Raw genomic sequence first — 25,078 nt, 5'->3', positions numbered from 1 at the left:
ACGACTTAGCAGGCAAGGCAAACAAACTCAAAACACCATCCATTGTCTATCTACCTCTTTCACAACAGGTTAGAGCTTGCCCTCAGTGTTGGCGTACAGTTTTTATGGCATGGAAATATAGGGATGTTTCTGCCCTATAAAAATAAATGTGTTGAATGCTTTTAGTTTGAATGCACAAATCAGAAATCATCATGACAAATGGATAATAATAATAATAATAATAATAATAATAATAATAATAATAATAATAATAATATACAGGGTGGGGCTGAAAGGACACACCGTTGCCAATTGCTTGTGACAAGCATCCTTTTAAATCCACACTTTGTGAGGGCTGTGTCCTAAAACATAGCTGCTGAAATGGTGGTCATGTGTAGCAGGAAGCGGAAAGTGCAGCAGCCAAAATATTCCATTCCAGCCCCATACTGTACATATACAATAATGTATATTTTGTAAAAAAGAATCCCAACATGACGATGCCACAAAAGATAATCATGGTGGACAATATGGACATGCAGAAGAAAGCCACTATTCAGCTTGTAGTATTATCATTACCTGGAAGCAAAATCCTTCAAAATAAGTTCTTACTTTTCTGTGAACAAGGAGAAAGCAAACAAAGCAGTCTTAGAGGGAAGAGTTAATTTCAACAATATAATAATGTTGTGGACTTTAGGGGGTAGTTGGGTTATCCACCTTTTGAAGGAATAAAATATTTACACATTCTATGCAGACTGAGGGAAAGAATCTGTCAATTTACCAATTTGTTGACCTTGAAATTGACTTGAATCAAATTGAATATGAAACATACACACATCATAACCACCTTGTTGTAGGATAAAGTTTGACATACCACTAGATGTGCACATGAAACTATTTTCCATATATTTGAAATGGGCACATCACTCTTCAAAACAATATTTCATTTGTATTCTATAATTGTATAGTTTTCAGTAAATCTGAAAATGGTCTTGGGGCAGTGGGGCATTCTCCACAGCACAAGGAGAGGAAGAGGGGATATTAACCTTAACTGACTACCCACACCTTGACACACTCTTTTAAGAAAACAAACAAATAAAAAGATATGCTGCCTGGGAGTAAGTTAGCATCAGTGGTGCTTCAACCACATCCTGTCCCAGAAGTTAAAAAGTCACTTTTAATGCACGATTTGCATGCCAAAGACATTTCAAGCAACGTGAAGCTTTGTGGAATATAGAGTGGTACAGTAGGTGAATGAACACATTGCATTAAACTGTTGTTTAACCAATCCAAACTGTAAACGACATAGCCAGTAACAAATTCATGTCTGAATGGAGGAATATAATCAATTGCCTATCCCAATCGATATTGAGGAGATTTTTTTTTTTTTTTTTTTTTTTACTGCAGTGGGTGGTTTTGTGACGTCACTGATTTCCAGCAGATTTTAACAGAACATCCAAAGAAAACAGGCATGTTGTTTAAACAGTTTGAATTTCACGCTTTAGACAGCACTGAGAAATACCAGGCATGTGTTCCATTGGTTAAGCCAAAAGCAAAAACTGTACACACAATAAGCAGGGTAGACGGGGGCAGGATTGGAGGATCTGGAATGGAACCTGTAAGAGTAAATGTACAGTATTTCTTGTTTTGTGTGTGTGTGTGTGTGTGTGTGATGGCTGCAGTGGACTGTTATTATATTTTGCAGCTAGCCATGGCAAGCACGGTAATTTACTACATTGCGAGTAAATTTCTCAAATGAGGTTCTACGGTCCTGAGTGTTTTTCAACTTAAATGAAAAGAAAAAAAGAAAAGAAAAAACAAAGAAAAGAAAAAAGTACACAGCTTAAAGGAAGGAGTGATGAAAATTAGCCACAGCCAAAGCAATGTAAAACTTAGGAATCAATAGCTGACATGAAAGCCACGAAATAATGTATCTGGATACATCAGTTAACCAAATGAGCATAAACTTCAAATAACTTTTTCAAAAAAATAATAAATGAATTTTATCGATGCTGGTCTTTATTCCTATAGCTTGATCTTATTTTTTTTTTTGTTTTAAAAACTGTTTTTAAAGTCTGCGTTAAGGAATAAAGAAAGAAAGCAATAACAATCTGGGATAGTTTCATGAATATCAAACGCTGTGAAGAGTGTGAACTAATGAAGTTTTTTTCTATATTGGAATTATATTGTTCAGTTGACAATAATAACCAAGAGCAAAATTAACTACATGTGTAAATGTAGCTAATTGTATAGATTTACAAGGAAGTAAACTAATAAGGATGACATGCAGCATGTTCATACAAGATAATCTAATCCTATTACCTACCGTCTATCCAGCAATTGACGAAGGAATGAGTGACTGATTTTAAAAACAACTGCATTCTTTTTAAAAGCTTCCAGTATATACCTTTTTCTTGGCCTGTAGCAGCTCCTGGTAGGCACTGGAACGTATGAAACGAGCGTAGGAATCGCTTTTCATCAGCTTGTAAATGTGCTCCTGAAAACAGTCAGAATAAGCTGTTATGAAAACTGTAGCACAATCATAATGCATAGGGACATAAATAGCAGCACTGTGGTTTCTTACATGATGTTTTATAATAAACCTATAATTATAGTTTGAAAAGATACTGCTAGCATGGACACTAGCCCACACTTTTTACATGTTGTTTAAATGGTTTTCAAATGTGAAGAGAATCTCTTTAATTATTTATTTAAACATTGAAACCTGTTAAACTGTGTTTTTTTTTTTTCTTTTTACTTGTGATTAAATCTGCCTTTCCTCCTCATCCTTACTGAAAATCAACTGACAACTGCTAAATAAAAGATAAAACAAACATATATATTTCTTTGTTTCATTAAAATCAGTATTACAACTGAAAGCATTATGACTACATACCATACTGTATGTGTTTCGTTTTGGTTACCCACCTAATCTGATAATAGAATTTTGCTAAGTGATGCATCATGCAGTACTTACCTGAGCATCCTCAAAAGTGTATCTACCAGGGTCTTTCACGTTTTGCGTTGTTTTGCCGTAACTTTTTGAGTCTACGTTGATGGCACTGGGAGCCCCTGGAGCCAGAAATTCCAGCCATATCTCCTGGACTCGAGTTGGTACCTCACGAATGGGCCTTTTTTTCAACTCTTGGACCGCTAACCAAAACCTTAAATCAGAAACAGCACTTACTCTGAATGCAATGACACGATTATATTAGATTATCTACATTTCAGTATATACAGTGTATACTCTGTCTTTTTTTTCATTCATCCCAGCCCTATGAGGGTAAGCAGGGATAGGATATCTTCAATCAACATTTTATCCTACAGGATATGACTTTTGTTCCTCAGAATTAAGACCATACATCCCAGTGCCATGGATGAATTGCTGTAAACTATGTGGTCTGTTTGAAACCCCCTGCCCTGGCTAATTTATGTATTTGGCTTGTTATGATAGTGACAATCTTGTGATTGACAGAAATGGAAAGTTGTACATTCTATAGAAACCTGAATGTTTAGCCAGGAGGGGGAGCTGGGGTGCTGATGATCAGGGAGACTGTATGGAGTAAAATGAAATGCTGACATGCATACACTTATAGTAAGATTAATTACAAAGTGATTCCCATGTGGTAGTCATTCAGTTCATAAAACTAAGACATTATTAGTTTAATAAACTTAACATCAATTATACAGTTATCGTAGTTCAAGAATAATCTAGCGTCATACAAATTAACTTTACCTAAACATAAGAACATGCTAGAATTACACTCATATCAAGTCAGCCTTGCCATACAAACAGTTAATAAAAATAATTCACATAAATATTTAATTTTATATTTTCTTGTGGAATCCCTTTTCAAACAGACTTGGATTTTTAATTAACAAACAAAAAAAAGAAAAAACTAAATGTTAACATCCTTTCAAATTGGAAAATAACCAACGTTACTGTACTTGAACATAAATAAAAATAAAAATACCTGAAGTGTTCCTAGTTTTGTATGTTTTTTTTTTTTCTCAATTGAAAAAAAAGTGACTTGATTTCCATTTTGGAGTAAAAAAGCTTTGAAAATGCTCTACTTTTACATGGTAAAGTATTACCTCAGATTTTCTGAACTGAACTCAGACTCCAGAAACTTGAGAAACTGCTCTCGTCCCACTTGGTCTTTTAAAACTTCATTAATACCAAAGGCCCATCGCTTCACCCTCTGCTGGCCGGGCTCTTTGCTGTAAGCACATGTCTTGCGTTATATTATATTATAATATATTAGATTATATTAGATTACATTACAATAAGATGAACAAAGCATTGGTAACCGATTATTCCAAGATACTACACAAACAAAGCTTGTTATAACAAATGTACATATTTGTGGTCTAGCACAATTCCTAAAGTCATAAATCAAAGGCTGGAGTTGCAAAATTGTCTTTGATATTTTTTTATTGATATTTAAGTAAAGTTAGTAAAATGAAAAGTGTCATGGCTACATAACCATGAAAAGTTTGATAAAACATTTTCTGATAATCTTTTTCTTTTTTCATGGAATATTGTAAAACACAGTGTTAATATTTTCTACTCCTGTGTTGGCCTTGACGGGCTGTCCAACACCACCAGCTTGTCAGCTAGACACTTTAGGTAACCAACTGAAAACAGATTTCAATCATTAATGTATAAAAATACAGTATACATATACAGAATGAAAAAGCATACAAAAGTTCAGCATATCCTTACCCCTCGGGCAACAAACATTTTACACATATTTGTTTTATGTTACTATTTTGTGAGAGAACTGACATAAAAATCACTGTTACTAACCTCGCTTCTAACTCCCAGATGCTGGTATCATCTGAAATCCAGGGATTTGAAGGGTCAGGAGGTGTGAGAAATGGGTCATATTCAATGTACTGTTCCGTGTAGCCTAATAAACTGCAATGGAAAGATGCACACAAACATATTATGTTGTAATACTGTATGGGTAAAAAACTAAACTAACATAACTACAGCTGTGAACTGTTTGATTTCAGATTAAAGATCACTGAGATTATACAGCATTTGGTTTTCATGTTTGTAACCTCACGTCACCGATAAGAGTCAGAATCCAAAATTGTAGTGCATGACACAACACTGTCAAGCAACAAAGGGGGGGAAATCATTAGAGGAAGTGTTGTGTGATGCAGACGCGCCTGACTCTTGTGCATTGTGGTTAAGCTGCTTGCCTGTGGTGGGTAAGGTTTGTCAGTTTGCTTCTGCTACTAACACAAAGTAAAGCACTGAGGACACTACAGCTAGAATAATCGTGAACATAGCACAGTGCCGCCCTAAAACGATCAACTATCAACCACAAGAATACGATTTGTAAACAAAAATCACAACATCCATTCAAATGAATGCATTTACTGAGAAGGACGTGTAGAAATCTAAATAGTGGATATCAATGTGTACCTCGGCAGCTTATCTCTGAATACAGACAGAAATAAAATGGTACTATGCAAATCACTTTTAAAATCAGAACAAGTAGAAGCGTGAAGTCCTTAATGGTGCTGAAGGTTCATATGATGTGGGAAGCTGAGACCACCAGAGCTCATTTAACACAGACTTCCACACACCGAAGCTGTAAAACAGCAATTACATTTCAGGCAGTACCAGTCTGAGCTGGATCTAATTGATGATTCAGACAAGAATAATAAAAACAAAGCTTAATATCCTGCTGCCAATCAACACAAGACTCCAGAATACATCCGCTCACGTTTAACAAAACTGCAAGAGGTGGTGACCCTCATATTTCCTATTAAATTGCTTTTTACAATTAATGCTTTGGACTTTTGTTGTTTCGGTTATTTTAACTATTTGAACAACTAACTGACTCTGTTCAAATTGCCAGGTACCAGTAATCAGTTTGAATAATTGCATGCAAAATGGGGAATTAAAAATAAAAAGCACTTAACAGACCAGCAATTTTAATATGAAAATATGGTGACAGATAGTGTAACTCTGGGAATTAAACATCTATTTTAGTTGCCGCACAATATCTATCTACATGTTTTGTGTCATTAAAGAGCTATATGTATTAAGGCAAAAGGCAATATCCCCCTAGCTAAACTACAAAAAATAATGCATACATTATTGTGACACTGTGAGCTGTTGGCATTATCTGCTTCTGTATAATACAATAAAACAGTTGGGGTCAACAGAGTTGAAGTGTTGCAGCATCACATGATTTCAGTGAATCTCAGATACTTTTTTCAAACAAAAAGGCTTTCTCAAAGCTAAAGTTAGAGACAGCAGAGAAAATAAATCAATAGCACAGCAACAGAAAATATCAAGTGGGAAAAAAAACATAAAATGTGCTTTGAAACTATATCTGTATAAAAGCCTGACAGAACTGTAAATAAGACTCATATACTGTAGACCCCATAACAGATTACTGTATACTGTAGACCCCATAATATAGATTAACAGACAGTTTTAAATGTCAACTAAGCAGCATTCCATTGATTTAATCTGCTGATGTTAAGGTATGTTAATTGAGTTTGGCAAATTCATATTAAGCTATAAGCAGCTGGGATCCCCAAATGACTCATCCAGTTAAAGCACTGCCGCTGGGAGCACAGGATGAGTCATATAGCTTGGACGGCGCCGGTTCGTGTCCGGGCTGTACAAAGAGGCCGAACTTTGCTGCGGACTCTGAAGGGGGTGTCACATTGGCTCTGACGCTCCCGGGATGGGGGATGGGAAAACAGCAGGGACTCTTTCTCCTCATTGTGCAACAGTGACCCCTACTGGCCAGCAGACCTGATCTCTGTTCTCCAGGGCCCAGTGTAAAAGCGATTCTGGCTTTAGGCTTGTGAGATTGGAGGACACCCACAAGCCCTCAAAGTGTGCTATGTGTGGACCCACTGCGGTGAGGAGGGAAAACATAATTGGACATTCCAAATTGGGGGAAAATAATAAAACTAATAACTGGTCACTCTAAATTAAAAAAAAAAAAAAAAAGATAGAAGCAGATCAATGCAAATTCCAGTAACTTAATTATTAATATTATTGTATCTGTTTCAATCATAATGTCCAAAGCACTGTTCTTCTAAATGTCATGCCTTTCAGGCTAATATGATTTGTAGTTCAAAGGAGGTTTACACTGAGTTTGGGTAAATAGTGTTTCCATAATAACAAGTACATTTTTAATCAGTTTTAAAAATAAACATTGGCGACCCGAAATTTGAACTTGGCAGGTACATGTGAGCACAATAATTGTTTATTTGTTTTTTGACCCATAAATAGTACCGTACCTTTAATTATAAATCAAAGCATTACATTTAGATACTGAGTAAAAAAATAAACTAAAAACTCACCTTTCTGCAACTTTAGACATTTTTAATCGATGCCTATCTAATTGGACTTGCCAGAATTTTATCTGCAATGAATAGTACAAACAATGCATTAGTATCAATATATTCTCGTAATTTAAAGCAGGCTGTAGTTAGCACATAGCTGTGCTTAATTGATTTGCTATTATAGTGGGTGCTCAATGATGTACAGTGCTTGTGTAGTGTGTTGAGACCATGGGTCTATTTAAGCAAATAGGTTAAATTGTACATCCCCCCCACCCCCCCCCCCCCCCCCCCCCCCGTACATTCCCCCCCCCCCCCCCCCCCGTACATTTTTATGTACGTTATCACTGGCTGGTTTATATATATATATATATATATATATATATATAATACATATATATATATACGGTAAGTGAAATTACTGCCAGTGCCATCTAGTGATCTGCCACTTAGGATATTTAGTTTTGTTTGTAATACAATGCTGCACAATAGATGGTGCAGTCAGTTACTGATATAAAGACAATTTGGCTTATCAAACCTAAATGACTGAAGAGCTTCTGAACTCCTTGTCAAATCACCCAAACACAGATAAATACAAAAAAACACAATATTGAACCCATTAAGAATTACTCTGTAATTATCTACATGAAAGAGGTCCATGATTCGGTGTTTGAAAGTTCTAGGGTAACAGTATTAGTGTTTTATGACCTTGTTATAACCAGTGGCCGTATTCACAAAACTGACTTGAGTCTAAGATCAAAAAAGGGCTTAAAGCATACCTGTAGCAGAAATTAATATCTAATCACTTCAATATAAAACATGTTAAATGAACCCTCTGACCCAATTTCAGCTTCTCTCTGCGCAGCATATCATAAAAAAGCACTAAAACAAATGACAATTGAATTCATTGGCACTCTCTTCCGTTGTGCTTCGTGTGACATCAAGTTGTTGCATCTCCTTATATTCACACTTACTATTCTATAGGTGCAGCTCACCTTTCATTATTCACCACGGCATTTATCTGACAACAACTGCAAAAAATGTAATAATAATCAAATAGATGGGTACTTTTTTGAACAACTGATGTCAGACTACCGCAGTTTAGGGATGGCAGGCAGTGAGAGCGACTCAGATGAGAATAGCAAGGGTAAATCTGGAAAATTACTAAGTGGAGAAAATCAAGTCAATAAATCTCCAGACACTTGGTGCACTTGTGGAGAGTCTGTTTTGAAGAAAACAGACAAGGAAGGTATGTGTTGTCGGGAGCATGAAATGCTTAGGCTACTGATGATTTAACAGCAGTAAAATTAAAATTCGTAACTAACAATGCTGAACTAGACACCTATATTGTCCACAAACCAGAGGACGGGAGAACTATCCAATCGGTAAATATGCTGATAATGTTATAACAGTTAAGTCCTAATTGCATAATATATGGTTCCCCGTGTTTATTTTCCACTATTTAGATGTTCGAGGGTCATGGCTTACCGCATGTTTACTCGGTACATGCACTGTGGCCAGTATCTGAGAAGACATGTAAGACCCTCCTTCTTGCTGTGTCGAGTACATACACAGATAGTGTCCTGCAGCAGAGGAACACTACAGGGGATTCAAAAAGTAGCCTCCTCCAAGTCAGATAAAATATTACTATTCAGTGACAGCCCTGCTGTGTACATGAATACACTTACTGTAAGTGTTCCCCGTTGTTTATACCAAAACAAAAAATGTAAAGACCACTGTCTTAGGACATTCTTGGACATTCTTGAACGTGACGAGATAGCTACTTCTCTATTTTTCCCTTTTTACAGTCTGAAATGATTCACTCTGCAGTCTTTCACTGTCCTGGCTGTCAACGATTTGGCGTCATGCGATCATCAGAAAGGGTCCAATATGGCGGCATCCAGCTTTTCAACTTGACCCAGAAAGCTGACAAAAAAAATTAAATAATGCTGAAACGCCTGACTTTTTCCCCCAAATCAGCACAGCGAGGCGTATTTGTTATGTATGCAGAGAATGTAGAGAGTCTTGTTATTTTTGAGCACATGTTATAACCGAGTTTTAAGTCTGATTCACAAAGAGACTTTCTGAGGGTCTTAACTCAGACCGTGTTTCTGTCCTCATGTGACTTATCTTCACTATCTGCCACTCAAGAGAAAGCTGCTCGCTGTCTGAGGGAAAATTGTCAGTTTGGCTCCTCCACTGGGATTATGAGGTAAGAAATATAACCGGATCAGAAAATGTACTGTAAATATATACAATCATGTCAAACTAATATAATGTAAAATATGATTTAATATTTACTATTAATAAGACATTGTTATAATTATATTTTAAGATTATAAATAGTGATGTGTTCAATTGTGAGTGAAAAAATATATTAATTAATGTAAGCATTTTAACAAAAATAGTAAATCAATGGATTGATGTTAATGATCGTGAACACATATATTTTAGTGTTTCCAGTTCTTTGAGCATTTTTTATTATTTTTAAGGAGCTATCAGCAGCTTTTGAACTGGTGAAAATTATAAGGATATTATTTATTTTTTTAATATCAAACCGATACCTTTTACAGTACTTATGTATGTTTATCCCTGCAAAATAAAAAAAAAAAAAACTGACAGAAAAAGGAAGCCAGACTTCACAGAGCTAGAAGAAAAAACAAAAAGAAGTCCTCCACAACAAATTCAGCGAGACTGTAACAAATCGGAAGAAAAACAAAGCGTGGACAGAAATATGTAAAAAATGAAAGCATGAAAATAGCTTTGTAAAAAGGGACGTAGACGAGCTGTGGAAAAAAATGAAAAATGCTGTGAGTCAGGCCAAGACGAAGAGCAATACAATGTGTGTGTGTGTGTAATATATATATATATATATATATATATATATATATATATAGCTACAACAAAAGTGGAGTTGCATTGCATTGAGAAAGGTATGTATTTAAAAGATGGATTAGCGTTACAATCCAAAACGGTATCGTCTTCTCAGTTCAGTCTCAATAAAAAACTTCCAAAGGGTTTTTCCTGTCTACAAAAACACACAGTGCCATTTTCCACATCTGGGTGATCTTCAAATAAATCGTACAGTATCATCTATTGAGCCATGTTAGTTAAAAATAGCTGTGGTCAATAACTAATTAGGACTTAAGCCTCCTCCAGGGTAGTCTTAAAGTTAAGACAATGCGACCAAAATTCCATTAACACTCATTTGTGAATAAGACTTCATTCCAAAATGACAACTTATGACCAGTCTTAGACTTAAGTCACCTCTGTGAATATGGCCCCAGGTCATTAATCATTCAATTGAACAGTCCAGAGCCTTATTCCAGCCAGACCATTTATTCTAGCCAGGTTCAATCAATTAATTAACATTGTGGTTGGAAGAAAATCCCTGGTTTAGATCATTAAACATCCCTTGTGTGGATGAAAGGACCTTCTTATGTCAACACCATTCAATACAGTGAATCACAAGTACAGTATAATCTTCTACCTTGTCTTGCAACTCTTCTGCAGTTGGTTGCTTGGCTTCAGGGGCTGGAGTGTGGGTAGGACTGTGACTTCGGATATCGTTCTGTAATCCGTATACAGACTATAATGCAAGCAGAACACATAACCTTGGTATACACTGTAGTGTTTACATCCATAAGCGTAAGAACTAAATTAAAGGTAATTAGAGGGAAAACTGTAAAAAAAAAAAAAAAAAAAAAAAAAAAAACATTTTTTGACAAATTCCTTTCATCAATTAACGTATGGTGTATTCATGGGAGCGATTAGAGCAAACTATCCACACTCAGGACTGGTTCTGATCGACTGAAGCTCCATGTGAATGCTTCCAAATTGACCACAGCTCATTTAAAACGACTGAACCCGAGATGGGAAATACAGGTTGTCTCGGCTTGCTTGGGGAATCGAACCCAGTCGCAAAATGTTTTATTTTCCACCGTGTGAATGATAAACTATGTGAGGGAGGAAAAGATACCACTGCCTTATGGGCAGTCATGCAGTGTGTGACATATCTTTTGTTGTAAGCAGGTAAATATCACATTCTGAGAATTTTAATTTTTTTTTTTTCTATTATTGTAAGAGTTACAGCAGATAAAGGGGGTTCACAATGCACTTACCTTTCTGGTTTTATGAGGATTTTTCATTCTTGATGATTTCTTTATGTCTACTTCTGTAGTGTTTACACAACCAGGCTATAAATAAATCAATCAATCAATAAATAAATAAATGTAATTAATGAATGAACAGTATCCAATTATTATATTAATAATAATAATAATAATAATAATAATAATAATAATAATAATAATAATAATAATAATAATAATAATAATAATAATAATGTGTTATATACTAATATTGCACCTTTAAGATAAACTCTGTGGAACTAAAGCAGACTACATGCAAAGCATGGAACCAAGCCACAATCAGACACTGTGCTTTGTACAGTCAGCAAAACTGGACCCCATGGCTCATTGATTTACATGAAACTATCATCTAAGCTTGTTTATGGGGTTTATAATATGTCATGGCAGATATGGTCTCTGTTGGGAATGCAAGTTTATGTAAAGAGACAACCCATACAAGCAAAAAAACAAACAAAAAAAACCCATCTTTATGCAGGGTATCATCTTTGTCAGATTTCCATTTGGATAGTGAAGAGTCCATTGTATGCAGACTTTTGCACATGACTGAGTGAGAGTGCTGTATGCTACAGTACAGGTCAGTCAGTGAGAAAAAATCTTCATCCAGAGAGTTTATAGGTCTAAGTCATTGCTCAACTTTCCTAAGTACTGTTAGAATCTTAAGATTAACCAGGAGTGATGGCTAAGGTCTGAAGCTTTAAACAACTTACTTTGATTACAGTCAGAGTGCATTATTAAATTGTATTGTATTGAGTTTTAGAATAAGTCGCTTTTTTTTTTTAAAGGGCTGTCCTGTCAGTTTCATCCTGCCTGCAACAAAGTAACTGTGGTGCCTTCATAAATACAAAACAACATTTTAAATTAAGGAACACTTGATGTTATAATTAAAATAATTCCTTGAAATATTCTTTGCATTTTTAATTTTTTTTTTATTAAGATAGCAAAAATGTGGATACATCTAAGATTAACTAGCTATTACACTGGAATGTGACTTAAACTATAATACGGTCATTAAACACAAGTGTAGCCAGTTAAATATAAATATATTTTTATTCTTTGTATTTTTTTTTTATCATCTTAAACAATGCTATTCTGTAAATGTCCAGCTGGGTGTGCAATTCTCTCCCATCTGTGAAAAACAACAGACTGTCAGTGTTACTTTGGCATTTTAAATCTCATTAATAGGTGTCAACACCCTTCTAGCCACATGCCTGGAGATAAACTGTGACGTTCATTCAACTTCACAACTCAAAACATTCTTAAACGAAGAGCAAGTGTGTCTCTCAAATTAGGTGTCCTTATAAGAGCTTTTGGGGATGTTCCTTAATAACCAAACATCTGCTCTGAGAATCTTTAAAATGTCAAGTTACTGTATAGGGGGTTTTCAGTCATGCCTATTTAAGAGGATTAGGCTAATAGGATCAAATGGTGGCTCAATCTTTGGATACCAGACAGACTCAGAGCTCTGCCTTGGACATCTTTGGCAGACTTCCATTAAGATTTCCAAGTTCTCCTGGGCTGTGGGCTTTCACTCTTCATGTTCCACATGCATGTAAGTATTATTTATTAGTGATAATTAAGTACTGTTTTGGGGATCACTTTAATTCATGACCAAAACCTGTGAACAGGAAAACAGCAATGGGAGGTCTAATCCTCACAATAATTATTCCAGTATTACGGATTTTTCATTGTAACGATCGGAGTCTCAAATTTATTATTATTATTATTATTATTATTATTATTATTATTATTATTATTATTATTATTATTATTATTATTATTTAAACTCTGTAAGTCACCAATAAATGCAAATAACATATAATTCCATGATGTATTCAAGCATATTAATTCAACAGTCCCATGTGCATGCATATTCAATATTACAGTATATGATCTTAAGTTCTGAAGGAATGTGTACGCTATGAAAACAATGCACATTCAGATGACATGAGAGAGAGCAATTCAGACATATCCAATCACACATGTGGAGGAAGAGAGGTGTGATTTGAGGTGTGCTACAGTGTGCTACAGATGAGTCTCCAAGTCCCTGGGTATATCTGCATTTAGCTCAAAATACTGACATCTGTAACACAGCAGGCATAGGAATATGTTTTTATTACCTCTGTCGCTTCTGAGTAATAATTATTTAAGCTTGTTCCAAAAATACCAACAGAACAAATCACTGTGGATTCATGGCCACTCTTTGCTTATTCATCCATCGTTTTTTCACTAATAATGTTTAAAAGACTGTATACAAAGTTTTGATTAGACTCTGATAAGTAAGGCAGAACATCATCCATGGTATACTGTATATGTATAGCCACACCTTGTCAGCTAAATAACACATTTTCATCAGTTCAGAAATTATCACTGACTAAATATTTATACTTGAAACAGTCAGCTGCATTAGTGAATTTAGATGCGATAATCTAATTTTGATGCCAAATTAGAATCTGGAATTGTCTCTGTGGTTTCCAGTGAGTGCACTTTAACTTCAGATCATCATTGCCAATGGAAAGGCTGTAAGTTATCTGAACTTTTGCCCTCTCTCTCAGTTGAGGGCTACTGCAATTTACCTGGTAGTATTAATAACAGAAATGTTAATGGTGTAGACAGGATATGTGTCCCAGTCATATAGGAACCTAACTACACGCTAGCTAGATAATGGCAAGGTCTTCCAGCGCTGTAGAATTACGCCAAAATTGTTACATTTGTAAAAAAGGAGCTGCATTTTAAATCTCATATATATCCACACACACACACACACACACACACACACACACACACACAGTGGTTTGCAGAAGTATTCACCCCCCTGCAAAGTTTTCATATTTTGTAGGCACATGAGCGTACTCCACCACGCTTTCAAATTAGACTTTACATGTAGAATCCACACAAACTACTCCACATTGATAAAGTAAAAAAAAATGTATATAGAATATAAATAAGTAAGATTTACAGAGAAGAACAGAGTTGCATAAGCATTCTATCCCTTTGCTACTGCAGCCCTAAATCAGCTCAGGTGCAAATGATTTGTCTGAAAGGTCACAAAATTAGTGAAATGGTTTCAGCCTGTGTGTACTCAAAGTGGTTTAACTTGTAGATAATTTCCCTCAGATATATAAAGACTTTCATAATAAAGTGGTAGAGAGGCACAGAGGAGGAGAAGTGTACGTGAAAAGATGCTGATTATCTCTCTTAGCACAGTGTAGTCCTTCATTAAGTAGTGGATGATGCTTCATACCACCCAAACACTACCCATATCTGGTCACCCTCCCTAACTGAGCAGCCAGGCAAGAAGGAAACTGCTTTGGAATGTCACTCTGAAGCCAACAATGATCTTGAGAGATCTGCAAAGTTCTGTGTCTGAGATGGGAGTCAGTGTTCACACATCAACAATAAGCCGGTCCCTACAGCCTGTATGGACGGGTGGCAAGAAAGAAGCCATTACTCAAAAAGCCTCATCTTAAAGCGCATATGGAGTTTGTGAAAAAGCATGTAAATGATACTGCAGACATGTGGGAAAAGGTTTTGTGGTCAGGCGAGACAAAAATTCAACTTTTCAGTCTAAATTCTAAGCGTTACATCTGGCGCAAGCCCAACACTGCACATCACCCAGTCGATGGCAATGTTACTGCTCAGCGATACACTGACAAAGCCCTTGAGGAAACAGTTTTTCTGTTCCTGCAAGCCAATCCGGAAGTGTCGATTTTCCAACAGGACAATGCTAGACCACCCAGTGCTAGGATTATTGCACAACTTCAAGAAAACAATGTTGCGGTCTTACCGTGGCCAGCTTTTTTCTCCTGACCTGAGTACAACAGAACATCTGTGGGACCAAATTGCCAACCTTCGTAAGCTGGCTGCAGCTGCACAGGAAGAGTGGCAGAACATCCCACAGCAGTCTATCCAGAGGCTGATCAGGTCTATGCGTCAACGCTGCCAGGATTGTGTTAATGCTCAGGGAGGTCATACCCGATACTAACGTTGTAATGTTTTCATTTTGACAGTGTGTCACCTTTCATATTGAAAACTTATTATTTTTATTTATTTATTTATTTTATTTATTATTTTTTTATTATTTGGAATTGGCAATTATTTTTTCTCATTTTCTCCCCAATTTGGAAAGTCCAATTATTTTTATTTCAACCCGGCTCACCGCTGCCACCCCTGCTCTGATTTGGGAGAGACGAAGACGGACACACGTGTCCTCCAAAACATGCACTGTCAGCTGTCCGCTTCTTTTCACTCTGCAGGCCTGCCATGCAGCCACCTCAGAGCTACAGCATCAGAGGACCACGCAGCACTGGGCAACTTACAGGCAGGCCTGCAGATGCCCGGCCAGTCTACAGGGGTCACTGGTGCGCGGTGAGCCGAGGACACCCTGGCCAACCTAAGCCCTCCACTCCCAGGCGACGTTCAGCCAATTGTGCACCACCCCCTGGGAACTCCCGTCCACGGTCGGCATTGGAATAACCTGAACTCGAACCGGCAACCTCCAGGCTACAGGGCGCATCCTGCGCTTTATCAAGATTCTTTGATCTGTATTTTTGTTCACATTTTCTGTGATTTTGTTTGATATCTATGTTTAAAATATTTGATTAAATCAATATAATATGTATTTTATAAATTATCTGACATATTAGCTCCAAAAAAAGAATCAGAAAACATCACTAGAGAGTTATTATCCGCTAGAGGCCAGCATTTACTGATCTGAACTGTAAAGGCTGATGCTTTCAAGCCACATAGTGGATCGATCTGTCAGTGTTCCTGCCCTATGCAGCACTCATGATGAAACTATTCAAACAATAAATAGAAAAAAAAAGCTATAATGTCAAAGAATTATCCTTTCCACTAGGCAATTAATCTTACTGAGTCCAAATATGCTACATAATGTCTGCCTGTGGATGATTTATAGCTGCTTGAAACCTGTCACCGTTGACTGGAGTCGATACCAATAGCCTGTGGAACTTGGTACACGTTAAGATGAACTGTATAACAAAGATTTTTATAAATGTAAATCTTAATGCAGACACACATGGTGATTCTGTTTGAAGTTTTGAGCAAGATGTACCCATGGTATGGCCATTATGTACTTACATGTGTATTCAAGATGTAATCTGACTGGTAGGAGCAGGTTACATAATATTAATGACTATTTATAGCAAGGATTGCAAGTTCGATATGGTTTCAACTAATAACATTAAGTTTAGGTAACTGCATTGAATGACTGTCTAGAGATTACTGCATTTCCTTTGCTTGGTATCTACTTTCCACTTAACCTGTGGATCAAATATCTAATTGAATAACTAATGGGTGCTGCATGCTCATCAATAAGCTTCCAAAAACACTGTGGTTTGTCTCTGATCTGCAAAAACCAGAGAGAAAAGGTCGTGGTAACGCTAAAGGAATATCTGTACTTAACTTCCAACCAACTGAGAAATCATATATGATTGAAGGGTTACAGATCCCGCTGTAGTGTTTACAGGAAACCATCCACATTACTTTGATTGAAATTAATAGCTATTATAGGAACAGAAAATCAGAACAATTGTTGCAGGAGGAGGAATGATCTGCATACACTATGAGAAATCCTCTCTCATACTGAACACCTATAATTGAGAGTTGAGAAATGTGGGAATATATATGTATTGATGTTGAAAAATATGTTGCCACAACAAGTACAGAAAAGGATACTTGAAAGGCAAATTAATGTGTTTCTTATAAACACTATAGTGTTTTGTAACTCTAAGCCATAAGTTCTGTCCAAATAACACACAAACTAAAAATTCGACACCATGCAGGTTTGTGACGAAGAACAGACAAAAACTATTGCACTGTGTACAGAACACTGTACAATTAGCAGAAAATTACACTAACAATTAAATGGACATTGCAAAACTCCTTAAATTAATGGCATGCAAAAGCTGACATTTCCTCCTCTTCTGTGTTAAAAGTTGAGATGACTTACAACTGGCCTGTGAACATCCCAAAAGGCTCTTTCTTGACTGTCAAGTATCTTCCTTTCAATTTTGTCTCGTTTCTTGTCGACTCTACAAAGATAAAGCATGAATGCATTATAAAAAAAGATATACAACAGCTTGTACTGCATCATAAACATATACATTGGCTGCATTGCACTGTACTGTAATTAAGAAAGAGAACCCCCACCCCACCCCCCCACCCATGGGGTCCTCGGGTGGATCCCCTGCTAACACACCGATCGCATCGTGTGCAGGGTGAGTCACAGAATCAGGGGTACACCAGATTGTGACCTGGCTGTGCAAACTCACTGATTTTTTGCTAGGGATTTTGGAGGGACCGTCGCATTGGCTCTGGCGCGCACATGGGTTAGGGAAGCAAAACCCTCAGGGGCTTTCTCCTCATCACGCTACAGCGGCGCCTACTGGCCACGTGCCTGGCGAGGTCAGACAGCCACCTATAGGGCTGCCTTTCTCCTCCTGGGGCCAGCAGCTCAGTGCCATCCGCTCTCAAGTTCCTGAGTTTAATCAAGAAAACATGCTTGGTCGTGGGATCGGAGGAGGCACACTCGACCTTCAGTTCTCCTGAGCTGTGTGGGGAATTGCTGCGGTGAGGGATCACAACTGCACATTCTAAATTGTGGAGAAAATCAGGGGTAAAATAATTGTGCACTTCATTAAAAAAAACAACATTACAATTTCAAAAGGGTTCCCCCTTACACACATATACATTTAGCTTACTTTGCTTGTGCTTCTGCTTGCATAAAAATAAATTCCCATTTCCGAGCAAATGCTCTCTGTAGCCTGGCTAAGCTCTCCTGCAACACACAAAGAAATAAACACAGCAGGGGTAATCACACAGCTGTCATGGTAGACCTACTATGGACTTGCAGCAATAACATCTAGCTGGTACTTGTAGATTGCTCAATCACTCAGAAAAAAGCAATAACTTTACATAGGGGTCAATTTAAATGATCCAAACTCTGGAAGATCTATATACAGTACTAGCCACCTTAAACTTGCAAACCCATGGTACTGTGGATCCCTTATTTTTTATTTTTTAAATTGTATTCAATGTTGTTGCAGGATTAATATGGATCACTACTTAAATACAAGCAATACTTAGATTCACTGTTGTTAAGGCAGTTAAAATAGACCAGCTGATCATTAATGACTACAAATTCAAACAGTTTATACAATGGCCCGGTTTTATTTTTAAAGCACTTTAGTACTAAAATGTATGCTGAGTTTCTTGTATCATTTATTTTATTTTTCAAATGTTTTACCACTGTTGCTATAGCTTTTTCATGCTGTACATAGTACACTGGGTTTTGTAAATTATATTAGACAGTATAACACTGTGCACAATGGAATCATTATTACAACAAACTCGCTGTTATGTCACGACGCAGTCTGAGCGTGGTGCACGACAGAGTCAACTCACCGGCTCGTAAAAGGACGCAGCTGTCATGAATTCGTGTTGCAGAACTATTCGTGGTAAACGGCGACGAGTACAGTTGGTCGCTGCGTTCAGGTTACTCCTTAAAAAGTCTGCATTGCAGTCGGGAGTCTGCGCCTGACGTCACGGTCTGCGTAGACGGAGCTAGGTCAGCTTTGGGACGTTTCCCAGCACAGTAGGCTGAGCAAACATGGAGACCGACTTGATTGATTTTCTGATTGCAGAAGACTATCGTTTTTTTTTTTTTTTCTTTCTTCACTGTTTCCATACAGCTCCATCATAACTAGACTGGTAAATATGATAAGTAAAACCTCCATGCAATAAAAGCATGTTTCCACGAGCACTGTTTATGTAGTTGGGCTGCATACCAATTTTTTTGTTTTTCACTTGTTGCAGAATGATATTCAGCACGTGTTTTGAGATTTTTATATATATGATTACTCCTCCACAGGACATTCGAGATTGGGGACCGATACAAGGACATGACGTGTGTTTTTTTTTTTTTTTTTTTTTTTTTTTTTTTTTTTTAATGTATGTTTTGTACAGATTTGTTTTTTAAATAAAGAGTTTCACTTTACATTGTTGTCCTTGCTTCTCTGTCCTGTCGTATTATTATTATTATTATTATTATTATTATTATTATTATTATTATTATTATTATTATTTATTTCTTAGCAGACGCCCTTTACTTACAGTTGTATAAAAAGGCATATCAAGAATTACAGTACAATTAAGAACAAAATACAAAATACAATGAATTCAGCCCTAATAAGAGCAAGTATCCCTACTAAACCAACTGTTTTCTTTCTAGCATGACGCTTTTATCCAAAACTAGTTCGCTTTTGTTGTTTGAAATCCAAATGTTGTAGTCAGATACTTCCCCTTTATGTAATTGCTGGTCACGTAGTTTTTATTATTATTATTATTAATAATCTTTTTTCCTAGTACTACTGCTCATCAGGGTCTGTAAAGTATTTCTAATAAAAGGCCCTTACAAATACATCACTGAGATATTTACATCCGCTAATATTTTTTAATTGCTAAAGGCACAAGCTTGATCCAGTTCTTCCAGTGACAGCGTAAGACTGTTCCCCATTCTCCTGTATCTGAGTTCCGAGCAGAAACTTTTATTATTATTATTATTATTACTATTTAATTGTGCAATCATATTGAAGCAATCTCAGTTAACGCAGGCATGCTCATCACACAGGACAACGCAGTCCACACACAGGTGGCGGGCGGGCGCGAACTTGGGACCTCTTGCACTAAAGCATAGCGCCAATGCTGCTGTACAAAAGAGCCGGCTCTGTCTTCTCTTCGCTATTTTTCTCTTTAGCTCTTTGTGTCTTTAGCTCCTTTGTTCTGTTCTCCTTCTTTCAGTCCGACCCTGGTATCCAGCTTCCATTCTCCTTTCTTTTTAGGCACCATGACTACCGTGGCCATCCAGAGGCTCTTGGAAGGCTGCACTATTCCCCGCAAGATTTTATCCGTCTCAGGCACCCGCCGATGTCACATCTTTATCAGCACTGTGTCCCCTGTGTCGATCGTGTGCTGGACAAGGTGGGTACGGCCGGCCTCTTCAGCCTTCGTGGCGAAACTGTAGCAGTACCTCAGCAACAGCTCCCGCAGTTGGCTCTGTTGCTCTGGGCAAAGCCCCTCCCAATTCCGTCGCCAGACTGCGGTTGGTGCCTCGAGAGCCTTGTCCTCCACGCTTTGTGGCTGAGGAGTAAGCATCAGCTGCTGTCCCAGTGACCCGATGGTGTGGGGATTGTGGCAGGTTGGGAAGGTGGGGGGCAGGTAGCGCTGCTGCTCCAAGTGGGGTGGCAGGCCCACCTCGGGCCCGTCGAGCCCATCCAGTGCAGAGTTTCCTCTTCCTCCAGTTGGGGGACACGGGTGGGGTCCAGCTGGCCTTGCTTGGTCTCGTCTGTGCGTCGTCCTGTGTTTCTGAGGAGCCTTTGGAACCGGTGGTGGTGTCTCTAATCTGGCCAGGGCAATGACCGAGTCACGGGATTCGCAGCACCCCTTCCCGAGGTCGAGTTGAAATCCAGCCCAAGAATGCATGCACCTTGGACTAGGGCAATCTACACTGGGTGCTTAGCACTTGACCCCCGATGTGGATGGTCATTGCCCTGGCCTGTGTGTGGATTGCCTCCGTTAACCGAGATCGCTACAATATGTTTATTTGAGTAAGTCTTCCACCCTTAATGGCTCAGCTTATATTGCAATTGGCAAATATCCACAGTTGTTTGTCAAAAGTATCCCAAATGTAAGCTTCTGTTGCACACATTAAATATTGATTTCTTATTTCTTTGAAAATATATTTATTAAGGGCTACAAGAGGACAACACCATCAAAGCCATACGTAACTGTAACTTTATTTTTTTTTTTTAACTTTTTTTTTTTATGTTAGAAAACAGAATAGGTGGATTTATTTACCATAAATAAATAGTGCTGTTTATAGGAATGTACTATATACATGTATTCAACATTAATTCCAGGGGGTTTGTAAACTTTGGACGACCACTGTATATACACACACAGTATAAATCTATTCTACAGCAGCTTACTGGATTACAGTTTTAGGTGACCTGCCAAATGGGCAAACAAACATTTCTATATATTGTGGCGGCGACGGACAAAAGAAAGATGAACAAAGGCTGTTTTGGGGCCAAAATAGCAGCAACAACAACCACTGTTTATTTTTTCCTTGAGAAATGTACGCTCTGAGAAATGGGATGGGGGGCTGGTAGTAAATAAATGAAACTGCTTTGCAATTGTGCAACACAAGTCTCACTGACACTGTTACATCATACTAAAACCTGCATACTGAGGGGGGTGGGGGGAGTTCCTGGTAAATGACGAGTCTTCTGGGAATTGAATTTTAGTTAGGAGCGGTGAAGTCATAGTGCTGTTATGGGCAGTCGCTGTAATGTCCATCGTGGTGATATCATAGCGCTGTTATGGGCAGTCGCTGTAATGTCCATCGTGGTGATATCATAGCGCTGTTATGTCCGTCGCGGTGATGTCATGTCGCTGTAATGTCCGTCGCGGTGATGTCATAGCGCTGTTATGGGCAGTCGCTGTAATGTCTGTTGCAGTGATGTCGGCGCGGTCTTGGACTCGCTGTGATGTCGTGATACGAGTGAATAGATTTACTTACAGCTTCATAGTCTGCAAGCTCCAGTCTTGCTTTGTTTTGCATTGTTCGCTTGCAGAGGTAAACCGCTGAAAAACAAGACAGTCAGTCAGATACAGCACACACATATATGTCTATTTGGGACCTGGGCTTTGGTTAAGTTCTTATTGGTTTGGTTCTCTTGTCATGCTTTTTCATATATACTGCAATGACTGGGGAGGGTAAATACATTCGGTGAAGGTCAACAAGTGACTCAAGAGAGCAGACATTTGTTAAAAGCATCTTTGGTGGGAAAGAAAACAAACCATCCCATATTTAATGTTATTATTACAGTGCTCACTAAAAATGTGGACACATCTGCTTGAAAACAGTGTCTTAAATGTTCATCTTTTCCTAGCTTCTTAATCTTTTGGATTCCGTTTGGCTGTAATCCCACCAACTACTGATTTTGTACAGAATTTTAAACTACAGAACAGGGGATTAACAACCTGAGCTAACCAAAGGGAAACATCATTTTTTCTGTTGTCACATGCTTCATATATTTTTAGTTCCAAAAAACACCTTGTGCAAGCAGCTGCTGTGACTTTTGCACTAGAAAGGCATTCACAGTTAAGACTGTTAATGTCCCTAACACCTAAAATCTGCAGTTTTAATAATTTGTTCCAAGTAACTTGTTGAGAACCAATCTAATTACACAGCATTGTGTAAAATATCTTTAACTGAACATGCTGTACACATTTTACATCCCTGGTATTTGAACATGACAAAATGTATAATCTCATACTTATAAAAGTGTTTACAGTAACAAAAGAAAATTACTATTACCTCCTTGTAATATAGAAAATGGTTCTTTTCAAATTAACTAATATATTTTCTACTTGTTTATTGGTAAGACCATCATGTAACATGAACACAATGTAAAATTCTATTAGTATGTTAATGTTCCCTAAACAATTTCAAAAGAATTGTTGAATAGTTGAAATAACTTCCCTGAAAGCACACATCTCCATGACAAACCTCTTTATTCTATCCTAGAACACTACAGTACAGTACGCTCTGTTTGTAAGAATCACATCCGTCCCTGTTGATTTGATTCTTATAAACGGTTGATTCTTAAAAGTGGACTGATATGATTACTGTGGTGAAGGGCTGCAGAAACCTATTTTACTACAGTATGCTTGAGAAGCAGTTGTCTCGTGAGGGTGTCTAGTTTAACTGCCATGTGGTGTTACATGTAATGGCCTTTGAATTCAAATGACACTACGGTACAGTATTTTACTGTCAGGACTGCATCTGTGATTTACTTATTTTCTGATGAAAATCTCAGTTTTTCATTAAGCGGAGATGCAAAGCTCCGCAGTACGCCCCTCTCCTCCTCACCGCACCGCAATCCCACTCCTTCTACATAAATATCACACAATAACACAGCTGTACTCAGTGTGTATTCACTTTATTGAAAGAAATGTTGACTTACAGAGAACACAAAAAAACATACCTGTACAATACAGTGGCGCAGTCACTGTCTGATTACACAATGCAGTGTTTGCACTATTTACGCTATGTATGTGTCTAATCACGCGAGATGTGATCAAATTCAAATTAAATAACAGCTTCTATTGGCTGTACACATCATTGCACTTGATCAAGTACCGTATTACATGTAGTCTGTTTGCCCCGAAATGATTCTTATAAGCGGATTGCTTGATTCTTACAAGCGGATTATTTTACATTGGTTAGTACAGGAATGATTGTTGTCCCAGTGGTTTTGATAACTATATGTGTTTGATTCTTATGTCAGTGATTCTTATAAACGGAGTGTACTGTATATTATTACTCGAGCAGGTATAGGTGTAGAATGAGGGGCCAGGCTTTTCAGCGACAGACCAGCTGAGAGAATTTGAATACTGAGTTTAAGATTTAAAACAGTTCTTAATTTCTACACCCACTTACCTACCTCAAATACCTTCACAGGTGCGCACACACACACACACCTACCTCAATTACGCTAACAGACACACACTTTTAAACATCACTTAACAGTAATGGATAATGCTCTTTAAAAAAATAAATAAATAAATAAATAAAAAGGATAGTATAAGGGTTAGGGTTAGAGTGCCAATCTCACTCACCTTCAGAACATTCACTATATCATCAGTCACCATTACAATATTACTGCGCACCCTACTGTACATATAATGCAAAGAAATTCTCCCAATATTTGTAAGATGGAGCACATTATAGTCTGAAAATTACGATACAAATAAAAAAAAAAAAGAAAAAAACTAATTAATAAAGTACTGCTTTTATACTAGACTTAAAACATGATAAGACTTGGGAATATAGAAAAGCTTGTTCATAACCCAGTGATTTACCCTAAAGTTGAAGAGTAACTAATCCTGCCCCTGGACATGTTTTTTTTTTTCAAAGCAATTAAAACAAATCAAAAAAGTACAGTAAGTACTTGACAATAAAACAACAAAGTGCAACCAAATGCATCTAAATTGGCTTATATAAAAGGAGGTTAATGAGGCCCCTAAGCAATTTATTTAATTGAGCAGGGATTTAATTTTAAAACACTTTTGCTAAAAAGTCACCATCGTCTGGAAGGTTCAGAAAGAGCGTTGTTCATATATTTACCAAGAACATGTAGGAAAAATTGATATTAACAAGCTACAAAAATAAATAAATAAATAAAACACAGCTACACAAAATAGAGCTCTTATTATTCAATATGTTTCACATTGTTTTTGTTAACTGCAATATAATTTGTGACTAGAAGCTGTTTTTATGGTCTTAAAAATGAAAAACAAATTGGAACTAAGTGAAGCAAAAAACTTTTTTGTTGAATTTCAGTATCATCTGTGACCAGATTCTTAGTGAACAATTGAACTAAGCATACTCAACACCCTGACTATATAGCTTAACTCATGGTCCTGGCTTTACCAGGTGATCCATTTGGGCCAGATTGGGTTTATTTGACCAAATTGCATATACTGTAGTTGTGATATTTCACGATCGGTGTCCAGTATCAACCACTTGTGTGATTCAGATCAGT

General features: G+C 37.3%; 1 protein-coding gene across 4 annotated transcripts in view; it reads right to left on the bottom strand.

The window, feature by feature from the left end:
• Positions 1–25,078, bottom strand: part of LOC121315663 (regulator of G-protein signaling 7-like) — a 153,566-nt gene that overhangs the window by 5,565 nt on the left and 122,923 nt on the right. For 2 of the 4 annotated variants that reach the window (XM_041249936.1, XM_041249935.1), the window contains exons 7-16: positions 22,048–22,112; positions 18,170–18,246; positions 17,419–17,500; positions 11,421–11,495; positions 10,790–10,888; positions 7,321–7,382; positions 4,787–4,897; positions 4,072–4,197; positions 2,954–3,140; positions 2,384–2,473 (exon numbers count right to left, since the gene is read on the bottom strand). In XM_041249936.1, the coding sequence (XP_041105870.1) occupies positions 2,384–2,473; positions 2,954–3,140; positions 4,072–4,197; positions 4,787–4,897; positions 7,321–7,382; positions 10,790–10,888; positions 11,421–11,495; positions 17,419–17,500; positions 18,170–18,246; positions 22,048–22,112 (974 nt within the window). Of the gene's footprint in view, positions 1–94; positions 135–555; positions 593–2,383; positions 2,474–2,953; positions 3,141–4,071; positions 4,198–4,786; positions 4,898–7,320; positions 7,383–10,789; positions 10,889–11,420; positions 11,496–17,418; positions 17,501–18,169; positions 18,247–22,047; positions 22,113–25,078 lie in introns of those variants that run through there. The other 2 variants (XM_041249939.1, XM_041249937.1) reach the window with 2 other exon arrangements.

Source organism: Polyodon spathula, chromosome 5 (assembly GCF_017654505.1).
Source record: "Polyodon spathula isolate WHYD16114869_AA chromosome 5, ASM1765450v1, whole genome shotgun sequence".
Classification (NCBI taxonomy): domain Eukaryota; kingdom Metazoa; phylum Chordata; class Actinopteri; order Acipenseriformes; family Polyodontidae; genus Polyodon; species Polyodon spathula.
This window is presented reverse-complemented; position numbering and strand designations above follow the sequence as displayed.